Here is a 17301-nt window from a genome sequence, read left to right on the forward strand (position 1 = left end):
ATGAGCAAGACCAGGAAAAAGGGAAGGAAAAACAAAATTCTAGTGTTAGTAATGAAAACAGGGATGTCCCTACAGACCCTTGAGCTAAGACTAGTAACAAACTTTGATGCCAAGAAAGCAGACAACTCACAGGAAACGAGCAAATTCCTTGAAAAAGAAACTTATCTAAAGTGACACAAAAGAAAATGTAAAAATGTGAAGAGTCCTGTGTCTACAACAGAAATTACATCCATGTATAAGACCTTCTCACAAAGATATCCCCAGGCCCAGGTGACTTCATGAATAGATTCCTCCCAATATTTAAGGAGGTCATAGCACTAATGCTACAAAAGTGCTTTTAGAACATAGAACAAGAACAAATACCCTCCAATTCTTTTTACAACCAGCATAAACTTTACACTAGAGTCTGATGAAGACTTTACAAGAAACAATTTCACTTTCTCTTAAGAACATATACATAAAAATCCTAGTAGAAGAATCAGCAAGTCGAGTGAAGCACATTGTGGGTATAAGTCAGGAATATCCAGGTGGAGCATCCCTAATCTGAAAATCCAATATCTGAAATGTTTTGACTTGCCTACACGATGCCACAACTGGAAAACCCCACATGAAACTTTGTATAAAACTACCTTCAGGCTATGTGTGTATGGTGTATAGGAAACAGAAATGAGTTTGATGTTTACACTTGGGTTCCATCCACAAGATATGTCATGACATATTGCAAATATTCCAAAATCCTAAAAACACTCCTAGCCTCAAGCATTTCAGATAAGGGAGACTCAACCTGCACTCTGTCTCTCAATATGTCAAAACAGAGTGGGATTTCTTTTCAGGATTGCAAGTCAGGTTCTCTATTCGAAAAGCAGTCAGAAGTTCCACAGACCTGTTCACTAGAAAAATGGGTGAAAAGACATAAGACAAATAAACCAATAACTACCACCACCAACAAAAATATCACACAGCCACTTAAAATCTCTGGAAATGATCCTGTAGATCTATGTCAAATTACAAAATTTAATAAATAAATGCTAAAACTCAGAAAGAACTGCAAGAATCTGCCATATTTAAACCAAGACCTGCACTTTCTCTTCCCCTTCCCAGCTCAGTTATATGAACATTTAACTCCAGGCTGATATAACCAAAAATTCAAGGATCATTTTTCTTCTATCCCCTCCCATCAACTCTTAGCCATTGGACTACCTCCAAATTAAGGAAGGGCATCAGAATTTCCTCAGGTACCTGTTAGTGAGGCCAAGTTCAAGTCTAGAGCAGTAGATCTTATCCCACACTCATGGGATGGAGTCCCACCCCTTGTGCAGAATGATGACAATACTGGACACCAATTACTTATACTCTGACTTATATGCCAATTTGAGGAGACCTGGACTTGCTTGCCTAGGTTTCATGGAGTGCTTAGCTCCTAAAGCAGTCACCTCACACAGAAAAAAACTTGCCGTTGTCCTTACCCCACAATCCAGAGCAATGGCCAGAGATTTTGCCAAGAGCATAAGAAAGACAAACAGTTGAGAGAAGAAAATCCCTCCAAAAAGAAACTGAGTTCATATGCAACACCGTGAAGAAGCTCAAGCTGAAGGACTCTCTCAAAAGCAGTGTAAGTGGTGGTGGAAGGCAATACGGAGGAGATTGAAAGACTTGTTGCAGACCTTGCTAAACTGCATGTCAGATGTTTTCTGGGAGAAAATGAGAAAGAGATAATAAATTTCATATATTGGTGCAAAGAACGGTCTCAAGGATCCCAAGGTTGATTGGATTTGTCTGTGAAGCAATTTACGTACCAGGCATTGTTGAACATAACAGAGAAATCAACTGACAATTAGTGAAGCTTAACAGCTGATATACTAAAGGAAATAAAGAGGGCTCTGCCAAAATCACTATTATCCAAGGTAACCACAGTCATACCCAAGGCTTTGCCCTTTTCAGAGTGACATCAGAGGCCTCATACTGGGATGAGAGTGACAGGAATAGGTCTCACAAGAATAATCTGAGCAGTACTAAACAATAAACAGACAACAATAAAAAGCATTAGAGGTTGGGGTGGGGAACCAGAGTTACTATAATATATTGTATAAAATGACTACAACCCCAAATGACACATACAAAGGAAGGGGAATGTATGACCCATACAGCAGGAAAAAATCAGGAATAGGAATTGTCTATGTAAGTGACTAGATAATGGATTTAACAGGCAGCAATTTCAAAATAATCACTATAAACATGCTAAAATAGAATCATGATTTAAAAATTAAATAAAGTTATAATGGTAATTTTGCATAAAATACAGAATCTCTACAAGGAGAGACACAGATACATGGAAATTCTAGCATTGAGAAGTATAATAACAAATGAAAAATTTACTACTGAGTCTCAACAGTAGAATTGAACAATCAGAAGAAACAATTTATGAATTTAAAACAATCTTGGTAGAGATTAGATAATCTGAAAAACAGAGAATGAATGAATGAGAAAAATGAAGAGAGTCTCAGAAAAAGGCAGGATATCATTGAACATCCAAGAGCATACATGGACAGGAGTACCAGAAGGAAAAGAGAAAGTAAAAGGAGAATAAATATTTACAGAAATAATGCTTGGAACTTTTCAAACTGGATGAAAATCATTAATCTTCACATCCAGGAAGCAACATGGGCTTTAAGTAGGATAAATGTAAAGAGAGCCACAAAAAGTCACATCATAATCAAAATGTTAAAAGCCAAAGACAACAAAATAATCTGGAAATCAGCCAGAGAGGAACTGCTGATTTTTCAGCAAACAATAGAAGCCGGAAAGCAGTGGGATGACATAGTCAAAGAACTCAAAGGAAAACAAAAATGGTCAACCAAAAATTCTATATCTAGGTCCTTGATCCACTTTGAGTTTTTTGCATGGTGATAGATAGGGGCTTAGTTTCATTTTGCTGCATATGGATTTCCAGTTTTCCCAGCACCATTTGTTGAGAGGTTATCTTTTCTCCAATGTACGTTTTGGTGCCTTCGTCTAGTATGAGATAAACTGTATTTATGTGGGTTTGTCTCTGCGTCCTCTATTCTGTACTCCTGGTCTACAAGTCTATTTTGATGCCAATACCATGCCGTTTTTATTACTATAACTTTGTAGTATAGTTTAAGATCTGGTATTGTGATGCCTCCAGATACACTCTTCTTGATAAGGATGGCTTTGGCAATTTTGGGTCTCTTATTTTTTCCAAATATATTTCATGTTTGCTTTTTCTATTTCTATAAGGAATGACATTGAGATTTTAATTGGAATTTCATTGAATCTGTATAGTGCTTTGGGTGATACGGCTATTTATTTTGACAATATTTATTTTGCCTACCCAAGAACATGGGAGATCTTTCCATCTTCTAAGGTCTTCTACGATGTCTTTCTTTAGTTCTCTAGTTTTCATTGTAGAGGTCTTTCACCTCTCTTGTTAGATTGATTCCCAAGTATTTTACTTATTTATTTGAGGCTATTGTGAATGGGCCCTAGGAATTAGACCAGAGACCCTGTACCTAATAGAAGAAAAAGTAGGCCCAAATCTTCATCATGTTGAATTAGGCCCCAACTTCTTTAACAAGACCCCTAAAATGCAAGAAATAAAATCAAGGATCAATAAATGGGATGGATTCAAACTAAAAAGCTTCTTCTCAGCAAAAGAAACAATCAATGAGATGAAGAGAGAGCCTACATTTTGGGAGCAAATTTTTGCCACATACATGTCAGATAGAGCACTAATCTCCAGGATAGATAAAAAAACTCAAAATACTTACCACTAAATAAACAAACAACCCAATTAATAAATGGGCTACAGAGCTGAACTTTTCAGAGAAAGATATACAATTCATCAACAAGTATATGAAAAAAAATGTTCAACATCTCTAGTAATTGGAGAAATGCAAATCAAAACTACTCTAAGGGGCTGGGGTTGTGGCTCAGCAGTAGAATGCTTGCCTAGCATGTGCAAGGCCCTGGGTTTGATCCTCAGCACCACATAAAAGTAAATAAATAAAATAAAAGTATTATGTCCACCTACAACTAAAAAATATTAAAAAAAAACTACTCTAAGATTTCATCTCACTCCTGTAAGAATGGCAGCTATCAATAATACAAGTATAACAAGTGTTCATGAGGATGTGGGAGAAAAGGAACACTTATACATTGCTAGTGGGACTGCAAATTGGTGCTACCAATCTGGAAAGTAGTATAGAGATTCCTTGGAAAACTTGGAATGTAACCACCATTTGACCCAGCTATCCCAATCCTCAGTCTCTACCCTAAAGACCTAAAAGCAGCATACTACAGGGACACAGCTCATCAATGTTTACAGCAACACAACTCACAATTGCTAAACTGTGGAAGCAATCTAGATGCCCTTCAATAGATGAACGGATAAAGAAACTAAGGTACATATACACAATGGAATATTACTCAGCACTAAAAGAATAAAATTATGGCATGGTTGGAGTTGGAGAATATCATGCTAAGTGAAGTAAGCCAATCCCTCAAAACCAAAGGCTGAAATTTCTCTCTGATAAGTGGATTCTGACCCATAATGGGGGGAGAGGTGTGGGGAGAATGGAGGAAATTTATTGGGCAAAGGGGAGGGGAGGAAAAGAGGGGCATGGGGCAGGATAGATGGTGGAATGAGATGGACATCATCACCCTAGATACATGTATGACTGCACATGTACTGTGACGCTACATAGTGTACAACAAGAGAAATGAAAAGTTATGCTCCATTTGTATACAATGAATGGAAATGCATTCTGCTCTCACGTATAACTAATTCGAACAACAAAATAGAATAAAATTTTATGTAAGAAACTAAAAAAAAAATAGAAGATTCTATATCTAGAAAAAAGGCCTTTTTCAGAAATGCAGGCAAAATAAATGCAGGGACAAGCAAACAAAAACAGAGTATTTGTTGCCATCAGAACCATCCGACAGAAAATGCTAAAGGAAGTTCTGTAGGCTTAAAACTAGTCAACCCAGACAGTAATTCAAACCTACCAGATAAGGTGGAATCACCAGGATGATGATGTCATTAGGAAATACCGTATATGTGCATATTTCTCCTTCAATCTCTGAACTTGTTTAAAAAGTAATTGTGTAAAACAGAGTATAGAAGATGTATTACTGGACCTAAAGCATACAGAAATGTAACATATTTGCTAAAAACAGCACCAAGAAGTGAGTGAAGGAAAGCTGGATTTGGCAGAGAAGATTCTGATAGCAGATCAAATCCAAAGAAACAGATTAAGAAGAACTATAAATGATAAATAAAATACGAATATAATTAAAATGTTTGATCTTCTTTCTTTTACTAGCTTCCTATTAGTCTCGTAGGGCTGACACAACAAATTATCAGAAATTAAGTGGCTTAAAGATACAGAAGCATTTCAGACCTTTGGAACAGAGCAAAAATGAGCCAAGAGAAACGAAGAGAGGCCAGAAGGCTGAAGTCAAGGTACAAACGGAGTCGCTTGGCTCCTTCTGAAGGGCTGTGAGGGAACATTCATGCTTCTCTGTTAGCCTTTTGGCAATTCTTAGCATGATTTTTTTCTTCATTAGAAATTAATTTTATTTGAGCTGGGAGCAGTGACACATGCCTGTAATCCCAGAGGCTCAGAAGGCTGAGGCAGGAGGATCGAGAGTTCAAACAAAGCCAGCCTCTACATTCTCTAACTGTAGTTCTCCAACCAATCACTTTTCATGTTGCCACAGTCACCTGCTGCCCATCTTGTCTGATGCCCTCCAACTGGAGCATCCCCAGACAAGTGGCCATCCTTTTGCTACCACTCCTGGTGTGGGCCCATCGCTCAGAAAACACTCTCAGTCCAAATTTGTCCAAATTGGAGCGTCTTCATTTAGCTGGCTGGCAACTGCCCCTCAGCAAGATGCTGTCCAGAGTGCAGTGCCCATCTCTGTGCACACAAGCCTTCTAAAGATAAAAACTACTTCCACCCTGTGCCGGAATCTGCAACAGTGCAAAGCAATCTCAGTTTCGGAAGCTAAATTTAGCAATTATGCCGGCTGCTGCAATGTTACAAGTGTCTGTCTGAAGTCTCTGAGGTTTTTTCCTTTGAGATGGAGTTGACATTTGCACTTGGGCAGGGGTTGCAACACTCTTAATTGGGTTAACTGCCCACTCTAATCAAGATAGTTTCTTTTAAGATGGAGTCTCTTAGGCTAAGTTCTCTCACTATCCTGTACTTCTACCTTCTCTTATTGATATCCTGCATGGTGCTTACTGACTAGTTAGTCTATAACACTCCCTGTCGGTGTGCTTTGGGGCCATCATTTCCCTTATTAATCTTATTCCATCTGTTTTTCAGTAATTACTCCAAATTTATGTTCAACCGATGACAATTTTTTTCCCCCTTTGGATATTGCCACTGAGTTGCTCTTCTGTGATTTTTTTTTTTTTTCTGTTGTTGCTAGGGAACTTTCTGCTTCGTTGGGCTCCTCTCCCCCCAAGTGTCAGGTGACTTTTGATCGTGGGCCAGTCGTTATGAAGTTTGGGGCTCCCTGGTCACACGCTGGCTGTGTGGCCTGCCTCTAGTGCGCCTGCCTCTGGTGCTGTGGGGAAGGAGGAGAACTTGCCGGCTCAGGGAGTGAGAAGGAAAGAGACAGGAAAGAAATAAGGAAGCAGAGGGGAGAAGAGGTCCTGTGCCTCTCAGTCGGCCCTCTTGAGCCAATCATCATATCATCTAACTTAACGACTTTCATGTCATCCCATCGCAGACCTCCGATGAGTTAGTTATGAACTGAGAGTCTGCCTTTCGTGGATTAGTAAAATAGGTAGCTATGCTCATTATTTAAACCACAGTAACACACGTGCTATTATTACTGCCTGTCAGATGACATGGCTGTCAGCTAGGTTCACCCATCCCCTCAAACCTACCCTTCTCTTTTTCTCCCTGTCTTATGAGGAACATCCAGTATTCTTGGTTTCTACCATGAAATTGGCTTCTTGCACCTCTCTCCCAATCAAGATCCTCAACAGAACAAGAAGGCCATTGTGAAATTACTCCCTATAAGAGATTTGATGTCTCTAAATTTATATTTGCTTAAACTTCCATTTTCCTCCTTTATCAAAAATAAATAAATAAATAAAAATAGTTGATGTTAGAGTTCACAATGTCAGGATGTAGAAAGTTCCTGTCACTAGAGTATTAGCTCTTTTTCTTTCTTTTTTTTAAAGTCGTAGATGGACTCAATATCTTTATTTATTTTTATGTGGTGCTGAAGATCGAACCCAGTGCCTCACGTGTTTGAGGCAAGTGCTCCGCCACTGAGCCACAACCTCAGCCCTGAGTATTAACTCTTTACAGCTCATATATTGAGCACTAGTGAGAGGATGATTATTTGATGGTGGCCCCCCCAAAATAATGTAACCCCATCCATTCCATCCCTCTGTTTCTGACAGGTACACTGAGTGTCTTGGAAAACCCCGTAGTGTGTATGTATCCATCCCAAAGTGAAGAAGAAAACCAAGATATTTAACTTTTATTATTAAATTCTACGGCTTTATTATTGATTAAAGCACCTGAGCTCTGATGTTCATTTTTAGCTCGTCATTTGAGGAAAGATCATTAGTTTTTGTAACATGATATTCCAAGATGGTAGTTGGTATCATCATTCCTTAAGAAAAACACTCAGCCACGCACGAGGGAGGAGTGATTACTCATACTCCAAAGACACTGAAGGAAGCAAGATGAGATGTTCAGGGTGTGGACGTCTCTGTCCTGCCCTGTAGACTCGGAGGCTGCCCCTTGGTGGGCACTAAGTATGCTTGTTCCTCGTTTTTACAATCGAATGTATACAATTTTACCAGGAAAGTGTGCCCAAATGAGGGGACTCTCCAAGCCCTAAAACCTGATGACGTGTGACGAGTCCCTCTGGCGTGACGATGGGGAAGCTGTCATCATGCTGATCCCCACCTCACATGCTGAGCCTTGGCAGACACTGCTAGAAATCAGGAGCAGACTTCACAGGACTCACAGGTATAAAAACAAACTATGGGAAAACCTCCAACCACATTGCATGGTGCATAGCCTACCGGGGACCCGGTGGATTTCTGAGTGCAGTGACCAGCTGTCACCGTGTTCCTGGAGTATTGACTGGTGGTCAGGAGGCTACTGATTGGACAAAAGCTCTGTGGCATTTTTCCCCCTTTGGCACTCCCTGGACCCTCGTGTGGCCAACAGGACAGTGGAAACTCCTCTCAGTGAAGCCATCCAGGAGGCCCTGGCAAATCTTCTCACAAGTAGTTCTTAAATGCACACCTAAGTGTCACAGGTCTCCTAGACTTTGGTGTCCACTCTCCAGAATCATCTGGTGAAAGGCAAGCGGACGGAACGGGAGCCCTCTCCTTGGCCCTGGGCACACACCGCTCCTTCTGCACCTGGTTCCCATTTCTCAGGCTTCTTTGTCGCACACTCGCTTTCCTGCCCTTTACTCCTGGAATTAAAGGACTGTACTGAGCAAGGCGTCTCCAGGTGGCCTCACTCACACACGGGTCCCCACGTGTGTTTCTAAAACCATCAGCCATTAATACTGCAAAGGCTTCCCTGCGTAGGGGATAAATATCTCAGGTGACACTGTCTGAAAGTTGCCAGTGACATATCCATGTGATAACAGGGGAGGCAAGACAACAGTCCATGTTTCCAAGCTTAAAGTTTTTAAGGAAGACCTACCACCGGCCCCGGCAACACGTCACCTGAAAATAAAATCTCTCTTTGCCAAGAAATGGAAGCTGTAGCTATAGACTTACTGAAATCACCCTGAATTAAAGCAAATATAACATAATTTACACACATGCACACACACACACACACACAGAGCTTTTTATACTTGATTTTATTGTTTGCTGAGTTTTTATTAAACAAGAACACCTTTGTGTGAAATCATTAATTTACCCGTGAGTTTTAGCAATTGTTGACTAGAAACATTGCTTATGAGCCCAACATGCTTCACCACTGCCTGGTGTTGGCTGGGGGTGGGCAGAGCTTGCAGATGAGTGTGAATTTCCCGAGAGGCTCAGAGAGGCCTGTCTTTTGAACATAGTCCTTAGGAGGGTCTGTTCAGGCCAAGGCTGATCCCTCTGTCATAGACAGTTGCTTCTTTCTTGCAAACAGACAGCTGTTGTGAACCCACAGTTGTTCCCATTCCTTTAGGAGGAAGACGGAGAGTCAGCCCGACTCATCCTGACTATTGCTGGAGCAGGCTCCACAGTGTCATCAAAGAAGACCACAGGATGGACCGGCCTCCAGGTTTAAACCACCACTACCCCCCACCATGAAATCCAGCAGGCTTTAGTGGCCATTTGCCAGGAATTATCTTCTGAGAAGAAAAGCTTTGCACTGTTGATTTTTACAGCTTATGATTTGATAAAACAGACACAATTTCCATTTTCACAGTTCCGAGATTTCTCAGCCATCTCTCTGTAGACTTGGTTTGTTTTCCTATTTTCTTTCCATTCTTCAGCAGAGAAAATCTGACCCCATAGGACCTGGGCCTAATCTCAGCACACGGTCACCCTTGTAACTTCTAAAAATACCGCAGTAAGTCTCTCCAAGGTGAGTGTAGGAAAGGGAAGCAGGGTTTAGCGGGAGCTGGACCAGGAAGAGCAGTCAGTGCCCCCTGCAGTAGGATGGGGAAACGAAGCTGGCCCAGAAGCTTCCACTGCGGGACAGCTTGCTGGGACACATGGCCTGAGGACGGCCTACCCTAGATTTGGAAGCAGGAGAAGTCTAAAGTTCTATGCAGGGCTGAAGTCCTTGATGCGCCTCTCTTGGGCCACTGCTTTTATTTAAAGTTGTATGCATTTCCTTATCTGGTTCTTTTTAAGATCAGCCAGATAAGCCATTAATGGGAGTCGTGCAGTATGAAAACTCTGGCGTACGACTCATTTCCCCTAGTGTGCACAGTCTCTTAGGGTCGTCCACATTGTTGTTGGAATTGTGACACATCAGATAATTAATTAAAACGAATCCCAGGCTATATGCAGACATTCTGGGGGGAAGGAGAAGAGCTGGCACTCTCTTGCCCCTTTCCAGATCAGATATCCTGGGAGCTGCCCAGTCCTGCTGGCCTCCTAGAGGGGAGGGAGTAATGGAGGGCAACAGGTGCTAAGCTTCAGAGAGAGCAGTCCTGTCTAAAGAGGCAGAAAGCCAGAGCCCAGGAAAGGCGGCTAATGCGGTTTCCACAACCCAGGCCTGGAGGCTGCGAATGGATCCTCAGCACAGCCTGGAACAATGCAGGAGCCAAGCCACATCAAGGTCTGAGCAACGAGGAGTCGGGCTCAGCCACCGAACCGCAGGGGGGAATCATCAGTTTATGGAGACCCATCTCCAAATTCCCACAAACCCAGGCTTGTTGCTGAGAAGTGAGTGTCCTTACTTGTGCAGGGTCATGAGGACTAATTCTGAATTTAGAGAATGGAACTCCTGTGTTGATACAGGACCAAAGGGTTTGTGAGCCGAACCTACTGAATTACCAAATTTGTTTCTTTTATAGGTGACCCAGGAGGAGGAAGGGGAAGGAATGTTCTTTCCCTGCACCTGGGTTTGCCAGTTCTGTTTTTGTTTTTTAAAGTACTGAAGGGATGTTCTCACAAAACACTCCTAACTTATGTGTGCAGCCCGATTTCATGGCCAGGAGAGTATAGAGACAGGCAGCCATCCCACCTCCCTTCCTCTGCTCTGCTCACTTGGGTTCAGCTAAGTCATAATTTGTGTCTTTCTTTAAATCCCCCAGAGGAGCTCATCAGGGCCTCCAGGTGTCAGGGTGGAGCACAGCCAGCTCGGCTGCCTCGAGATGAGATTCCGATGCCCTCTTCTTCAGAGCAGCGTGGGCTGACAATTCGGCTGCTCAGCATTCGCAGGGCCGTGGTGCTGACATGGACAAAGGATCCTAAAGTGTCCACTGCCCTCAGAGATGGCAGAAAGTGCAAATTGCATGGAAATGAAGGGAGACCCTCATTGCTATACAAAATTACATATAAGAGGCTGGGTGGGGAATGGGAAAATAAATAAGGAGGGAGATGGATTACAGTAGATGGGGTAGAGAGAGTAAAAGGGAGGGGAGGGGAGGGGGGATAATGGGGGATAGGAAAGGGAGCAGAGTACAACAATTACCAATAGGGCATTATGTAAAATTGTGGATGTGTAACCGATGTGACTCTGCAATCTGCATTTGGGGTAAAATTGGGAGTTCATAACCCACTTCAGTCTAATGTATGAAGTATGATATGTCAAGTGCTTTGTAACGTTGTGAACAACCAATAAAAAAAAAAAAATGCTGTTGGTCTTTTACATCGGGCACTGTTCCAGGGAAAGGGAACAGATTGACAACGAGAATTCACACTTAGAACGTCTATTTTTGGGGTGGGGGGGCATGATGAGTTGCTCTTTTATTTAGAATCCTCACCTTCCAATTATGGTAGGAAGTAAAGCCAGCCGTGAGCTCTCAGGGGGTGGTGGAGAAAGGAGCCGTTTCAGTTGGTAACATACTCCCTGGTTGAATCCTGGCAGTGGGGAAGGGACGAGGGAAATGCCATTGTTGCAGCAATGCCACAGTGCACCAGAGGTTGACCAAGGGGCTCCATGCAGAAAGCGCCATCCCCTGTACCACCATACCAAGCCAGTTCAGCATTTACGGAGCACCTTCTATTTTCAGGCATGGAAGCTACAGTAATAAATGGAGCCCCTCTCCTGTGAATTACAGTGTGGCTGTTTGTGTCCTCCTAAAATTGATTTCCATCCTCTAGAACCATGACAAATGAACCTCCTTTGTTAAGTCTAAATAATCGAAATGGGTATTTTATTATGGTAGTCCAAAGCAGACTGAGACAGAAAGTGGGGCCGAGAAATAGGATGCTCCCATAACACCCAAAAATGTGGGAACAGCTTTGAAAAAAGTGAGTACAGACTGGAGTTTGGGGGAACGTGCTAGAACTACAGATACCAAAGGTGATTCCGGTGAGGACTCCAAAAGAAAGGAGAGCTGTGGAGGCCACCTCTGTCTCCTTAGAAGATACATCATGGGGAACAGATGAATATTGGTGAAAGACCACTCTGGGAAGGTCTTAGGCAGAGGCGAGGCTCCCGTTACTGGAAACAGGAAAGGCAAATCATTGTTACAAAGCACTACATAATTCTGATGATCTGTTTGTGCTCTCGTGTGTTGCAAGTGAAGAAACTGAGTATGTAACTAAGGAGATTCCCAGGCAAAGTGTCAGAGGACTGGGTTGGTTCCTCCTGGTGACCAACTCAGAAGGTCCCCAACGTGCTTTTGACCTCACAATGGTGCGAAGGTGATGTGCGTTTAGTAGAAACCACACTTTGATCTTCTCCTAGGGTACCAATGTGATGCAGGCGGCCACAGCTGCCAGCCAGCCACAAGACGACAGGGCAAACAACCTGCAGTCTACGTCGTAGGCTACTGCTGTGACGCTGGGTGTGTTACGTGAACCAGATGCATTTTCAGCTTAGGATATTCTCAGGGGATGATGGCTTTAACAGGAAGTAACCACACTGCAAGTTGACAGGCAGCTCAACATTAAATGTGAGGAGAGAGAAAGGACATCATGGCTGAATGAGAACACCAAGGATGTGGCCATCAGATGTGAACCGGGGTCCTGATGGGCCACGTCCATGGGAACCAGTGTTAAAGGAGACTAAACGAGAGGCAATGAAGGCTTCCAACATTCATTATTCCTTGAGAAAGGGAGGAGGAATTCCAAAGGCCATTCAGAGCTCATCAAAACGGCTACTCTGCTGGGCACACACCCGTCATCCCAGCAGCTCGGAGGCTGGATCAGGAGCTCAAAGCCAGCTTCAGCAAAAGTGAGGCCCTAAGCGACTCAGTGAGACCATCTCTAAATAAAAAAAAAAAAAAAAATAGGGCTGGGGATGTGACTCAGTGGTCAAGTACCCCTGAGTTCAATCCCCAGTACCCCCCGAAAAAGTAAACAACAAAAAACCCCTGCTTCTCTTATTACAGGCACAGAATGCACCTGCCAGAGGCTGAGGCCCCTCCACCTGCTTCGCAGGGTGGGACCACAGCCTGGCAGAACCACAGGGGCAGTGCTGGAGCGGGCGGGGAAGTACAAGCCCAAGGGCAAGCCACCATGTGGAGCTATGTGGTGACTTGGCTACCCCGGTGGGTCTGGAAGGAGGGTCTGCTGCCCTAGGGGAACTGGAACATCAAACCCAAAAGAATCATTCTTGAACCATAAGACCTAGTGCCAGTCCATGTGGGAGAGACCCACCGGGGAGCATGAGGCCTGGTTTGACAGTAAATCTCCGTCAGAGCAGCACCACGAGAAGCACATGGGGTGGTGCCTCGGAGTGAGATGGTGGGAGGACCATCTGCTTTAGGGCAAGACCAGAAGGGGGTTGCAGGACCTCGGTGGAGGGGTGAGGGCTACACCGTTTCAGGGCTTGACTGTCCAGGGCCAGGTGTGGGGTCAGGAGCCACAGTGGGTGGAGGTGGCCTGTCCCAGACATACTGAGATGTCCGGGAGATGTTTCGATAGCAATCTCTACTTGTTTGGCAAAATATCATTGGAAAATGACTCAAATATCAGAGGGAGATTAAAAAAAAAAAAGTAAGAGAAGAACCAGGCATCCAATCTTTGCTTTCTGAGAGAAAAGGCTATTTTAATTAGGACTAACTTTAAGGCCTTAAATTCACATACATGATTCACACTGTTACTCTTCAGACAGGAAAGGGGTCATCAATCAGCTCATTGAGTCCGAAAGGATTTTAACAAGACACAGCAGAAACCTCATAGAAAAATAACTCAAGGTTACATCCTTGGCGTGTCTGTCAAGGGTGAAGGGCCAAGCCTCGCTTCCCGTCCACGATCCCGGCTCCAGCAGGCTGTGCACACCCGTTCCGGTCACCAAGCCTCAGGGTCACACGCAGCCCTGGTGCCCCTTCCCCCTGGAACTGCAGCAAGGATCAGGTTTGGCACATATTTTAAATATCATTTTACTTTCACATTTACAAATCCAGAAAGCAGTTTTGAGAAAAGGGGGGCTGAGGCTGCCTTTGAGAAAAGCCCGGATCACCCCTCCCGGCTGGGCTCCCGGATTCTACATGGCCCTCGTGGTGGCTGTGACGTGCTCCTCGTGGGGGCTCTCTCTGTGCCTTGGCGTTGGATTTTATTGCTGGTGAACTTGATGACCTCACTTCTGGCCAGTTAGTCCAGGATGGTGGCATCATCAGACATGGGTCTGGTGTGAATTCTGTTTGGCTTCCTCCAGACTAAAACTGTTTAGTCTGTTCCCTGCTCTGGGGAAGGTGAGGCCCTGGGAGAGCCGGGCGGAGATTCCCCTGTTGCCCACCCAGATGGGACACGTGTCAGTCAGGTGGAATGGAGGTCCCCAAATCAGTCCCCAGCCTGGCCTGCTCCTCCTTTCCTGTGCCACATTCCTTTTAAGCCCCCCCCCCCCCAAGGTGTCCCCTTTGTAGGAACCTCCCCTCCAATCACTTTCCAAAATTTTACGTCTGGTGCTAGATGAGATAGGCGATTGGCAGGCAGCGGTCCAGACACACAGACCTGCCTTGCACAGGTATGGGTTCTGAAAGACGGACCGTTGGCCCTGCTCCGGGGTCATCACTGAATGTCACAGGGACTCAGTGGTCCCAGAAAGGACCATCTGTTATAGCAACACCAAGGTGAAGACCAGAGGTGTCATCTTATGACTCAGATTTGATCCTGCCCGGCCTGGGCAGCTTCTGCAGCACCTCAGCTTCTCCACCCCTCCTAAAAGTGCCAGGTACCATTTTTGCCATCCACTGATGACAGGCGAGACCACCCTGGCGGCCAGGAGGGCCTCGGCTGTGCCTGCCAACTCAACAACTGAGGGCGATGGCTTCTAATGCTGTCACATCTCCTCCTGCAGATGTCTCTTCTCCACTCCTCTCCGAGGTGAGGCCAGCGGCTTCCTGATAACAGGTGGGGGAGAGGCCCTCGGGATCAGGGGAGGCCTCAGGAGTCTAAAGGAGAGGTGTCATGGAGAAAGTGTCATTTCTGTGCTCAGACCTCTACCTGGCTAGCCCCCAGTCTAACAGAGATATCTGGATTCATGGGTCCTAAACATTAGTTTAGCAAAAAATCTGGTTTCTGGTACCCAAAGAGCTTAAAGTCCCCTTCGAAACGTGCATACAGGCGTCGGATGTCTCGTTTGCTGATGCCCAGAAAGTAGCGCTCCACCTTGGTTCTGTTATACACGGTGATGCCCGGTGGGATGGTGGGGTAGGACACCAGGTGGTCTATGCCGGCCTCTCTCAGGATGTACGGGGCATCCTCCTCCAGGGTCTCGTGGTGTCCAATCACACTGTACTTTATCTCACAAGGTGCACAGAGTTCGACGTACGTCACCCAGTGAATGATGTGATCCCCAAACTGAAGGTCCAGCCATCTGTGGTTTGGATCACCCAGATAGCGCACGAAATCTTCAAACTGGATCCCCCGGGTCTCTGTCCGGTTCTTTCTGTATTTCCTGATGATGCCAGGGGCGATCTCGTGCCTGTACCAAGGCTCAAAACGGGGATTATGAACAAACTTGTCCTTAAATGCAGAAATGAGTCTCTCGAAGGGATCTCTTACAATAAAAAACTTGAAGTACGTTTTCAATCTAAGAAAAACAAAATGAAAACAGGAAGTTAACTGCGTGCTCCTGGAGCCCATGGCTGAGGGGGTGGGGAGAGCCAAGAGCAAATGGGGCAGCTCCCACAGAGAGCTGAACTCTCACCAGGCCAAGCCCGGCCCGAATGCATCCCCTGCATCTCTTCCTTAATCCACTGCGAGATTTTGTGTGTTGATCCTATTCTCAACCCATTTTTACAGGTGAGAAAACGAGGCTCAGAAAAGTCGCCAGTACTCGTTCCTGGGAGTCTGGGAAAACTCTTTCTTCAATGCTTTATTTTAATGAATAACTCAAAATTCCAAGAAACTTGAACAATTTTGTTGTTGGACAGAAAACTGTCAAGGCAGGAACTCTGAGTGAGCCAGGGATAACCCATGGGCCTGTCCTTCAGGATGCAATTCAACATTGTCAGGGGAGAGAAAATCAGAGCGAAGCCGGGGTGGGAGAAAACGCACACTCCAGCCTGGGTGGGCCACTGGTCACGGCTGCCCTGAGGCCTGGGGCGGTGGCCAGCATGACAGCAATCCTGCATCAAGTTCGACACTGCACGAATGGAGTGCCTACTACATACAGAGACTGCCTGCCCCAGTTGGCCTGCCTTGACTTGCTGAGTCTCCCCCAAAGGCCCCCGGGGGGGGGGGCGGGGAGTGCTCAGGAGGTAACAGGTGGGTTTGCACCCAGAAGGACTTCTGTACTCAATCAGCCAGAGCCAGAAACAATGAAGGGAAGTGGCCAAGCCAGGGAGGCCAGAGCCCAGCCCCAGGCCTGACGTTTAGGTGCTGCTCAGCTTTCTGGGCCCTTTAAACCTTGTTGTCCGGGGCCACTTCACAGCTGATGGGAGACCTGTTCCATTCACTGGCTACGACTCCATTCTTGCCCAAATCAGAAGCACGAAACCCCCCCCCCCCCCCACACACACACACACTGCCTGTGTGGATCCAGGTTCCCGGGGGAAGCTCCCGTGACACAGGCACAATGCTTTCGGAGGGGGAAATGAGGGTTCCGACAACCCGAGTCCCCTTCTCATGAAGAGAACCCACAAAACTTCACAAAACCAAAGCACGACAAAAGTGACCCCTCATCTGTTAATAAGATAATGTGAACTGTAGGGGCCTGTCCGATGGCAAGGCTGGAAAAGGTGCTCTGAAGTCCTCAGCGGGGCTGAGAGTGTAAGCACATGGTGGTCACGCAGGGGCAGACCGAAGCCCGGCTGCTGGTCCCAGCACAGCCTGCACCCTGTGGTCCCCGTGGTCCCCGGGGTGTGATCTGGAATACGCAGCAAGTGCAACCTGAGCCGGATTCTAGCAGACTTTCTTCACGGGCTCCCAACCCCCACCCCACCCTGCTCTCACCGCTTCTCAATTCCCACTTTGCTGAAGGAGGAGAGACGAGGGAGGCCGTTCTTCTCATGGTCATGAACGACGTTTTCGGGAATCTCTTCGATGGAAGGGAACGCTCCTAGGAGACGAGAAAAGGCGTGTGGGTGGCCTCAAGATGACCCTCTTCACCTCAGGGCCCCACATTCCCCGGGGCACACCGGGCAAAGCCACCCCCAATAGCCACGCTGATGTCCTTGAATTCCAATTGCTTCTAAGGGCAGGACGGGAGAGGGAATGAG

At 45.4% G+C, this 17301-nt stretch overlaps 1 protein-coding gene across 2 annotated transcripts in view; it reads right to left on the reverse strand.

The window, feature by feature from the left end:
- Positions 1-14153: 14153 nt before the first annotated feature.
- The window catches only part of CHST10 (carbohydrate sulfotransferase 10), a 29885-nt gene continuing 26737 nt past the window's right edge, over positions 14154-17301 (reverse strand). For both annotated transcript variants that reach the window (XM_081265192.1, XM_081265191.1), the window contains exons 6-7: positions 17036-17141; positions 14154-15671 (exon numbers count right to left, since the gene is read on the reverse strand). In XM_081265192.1, coding sequence (XP_081121318.1) covers positions 15134-15671; positions 17036-17141 — 644 coding nt within the window. In that variant the 3' untranslated portion in view covers positions 14154-15133. The remainder of the gene's footprint in view (positions 15672-17035; positions 17142-17301) is intronic.

Source organism: Spermophilus citellus, assembly GCF_964194105.1.
Source record: "Spermophilus citellus genome assembly, chromosome: 13".
NCBI classification, from domain to species: Eukaryota; Metazoa; Chordata; class Mammalia; order Rodentia; family Sciuridae; genus Spermophilus; species Spermophilus citellus.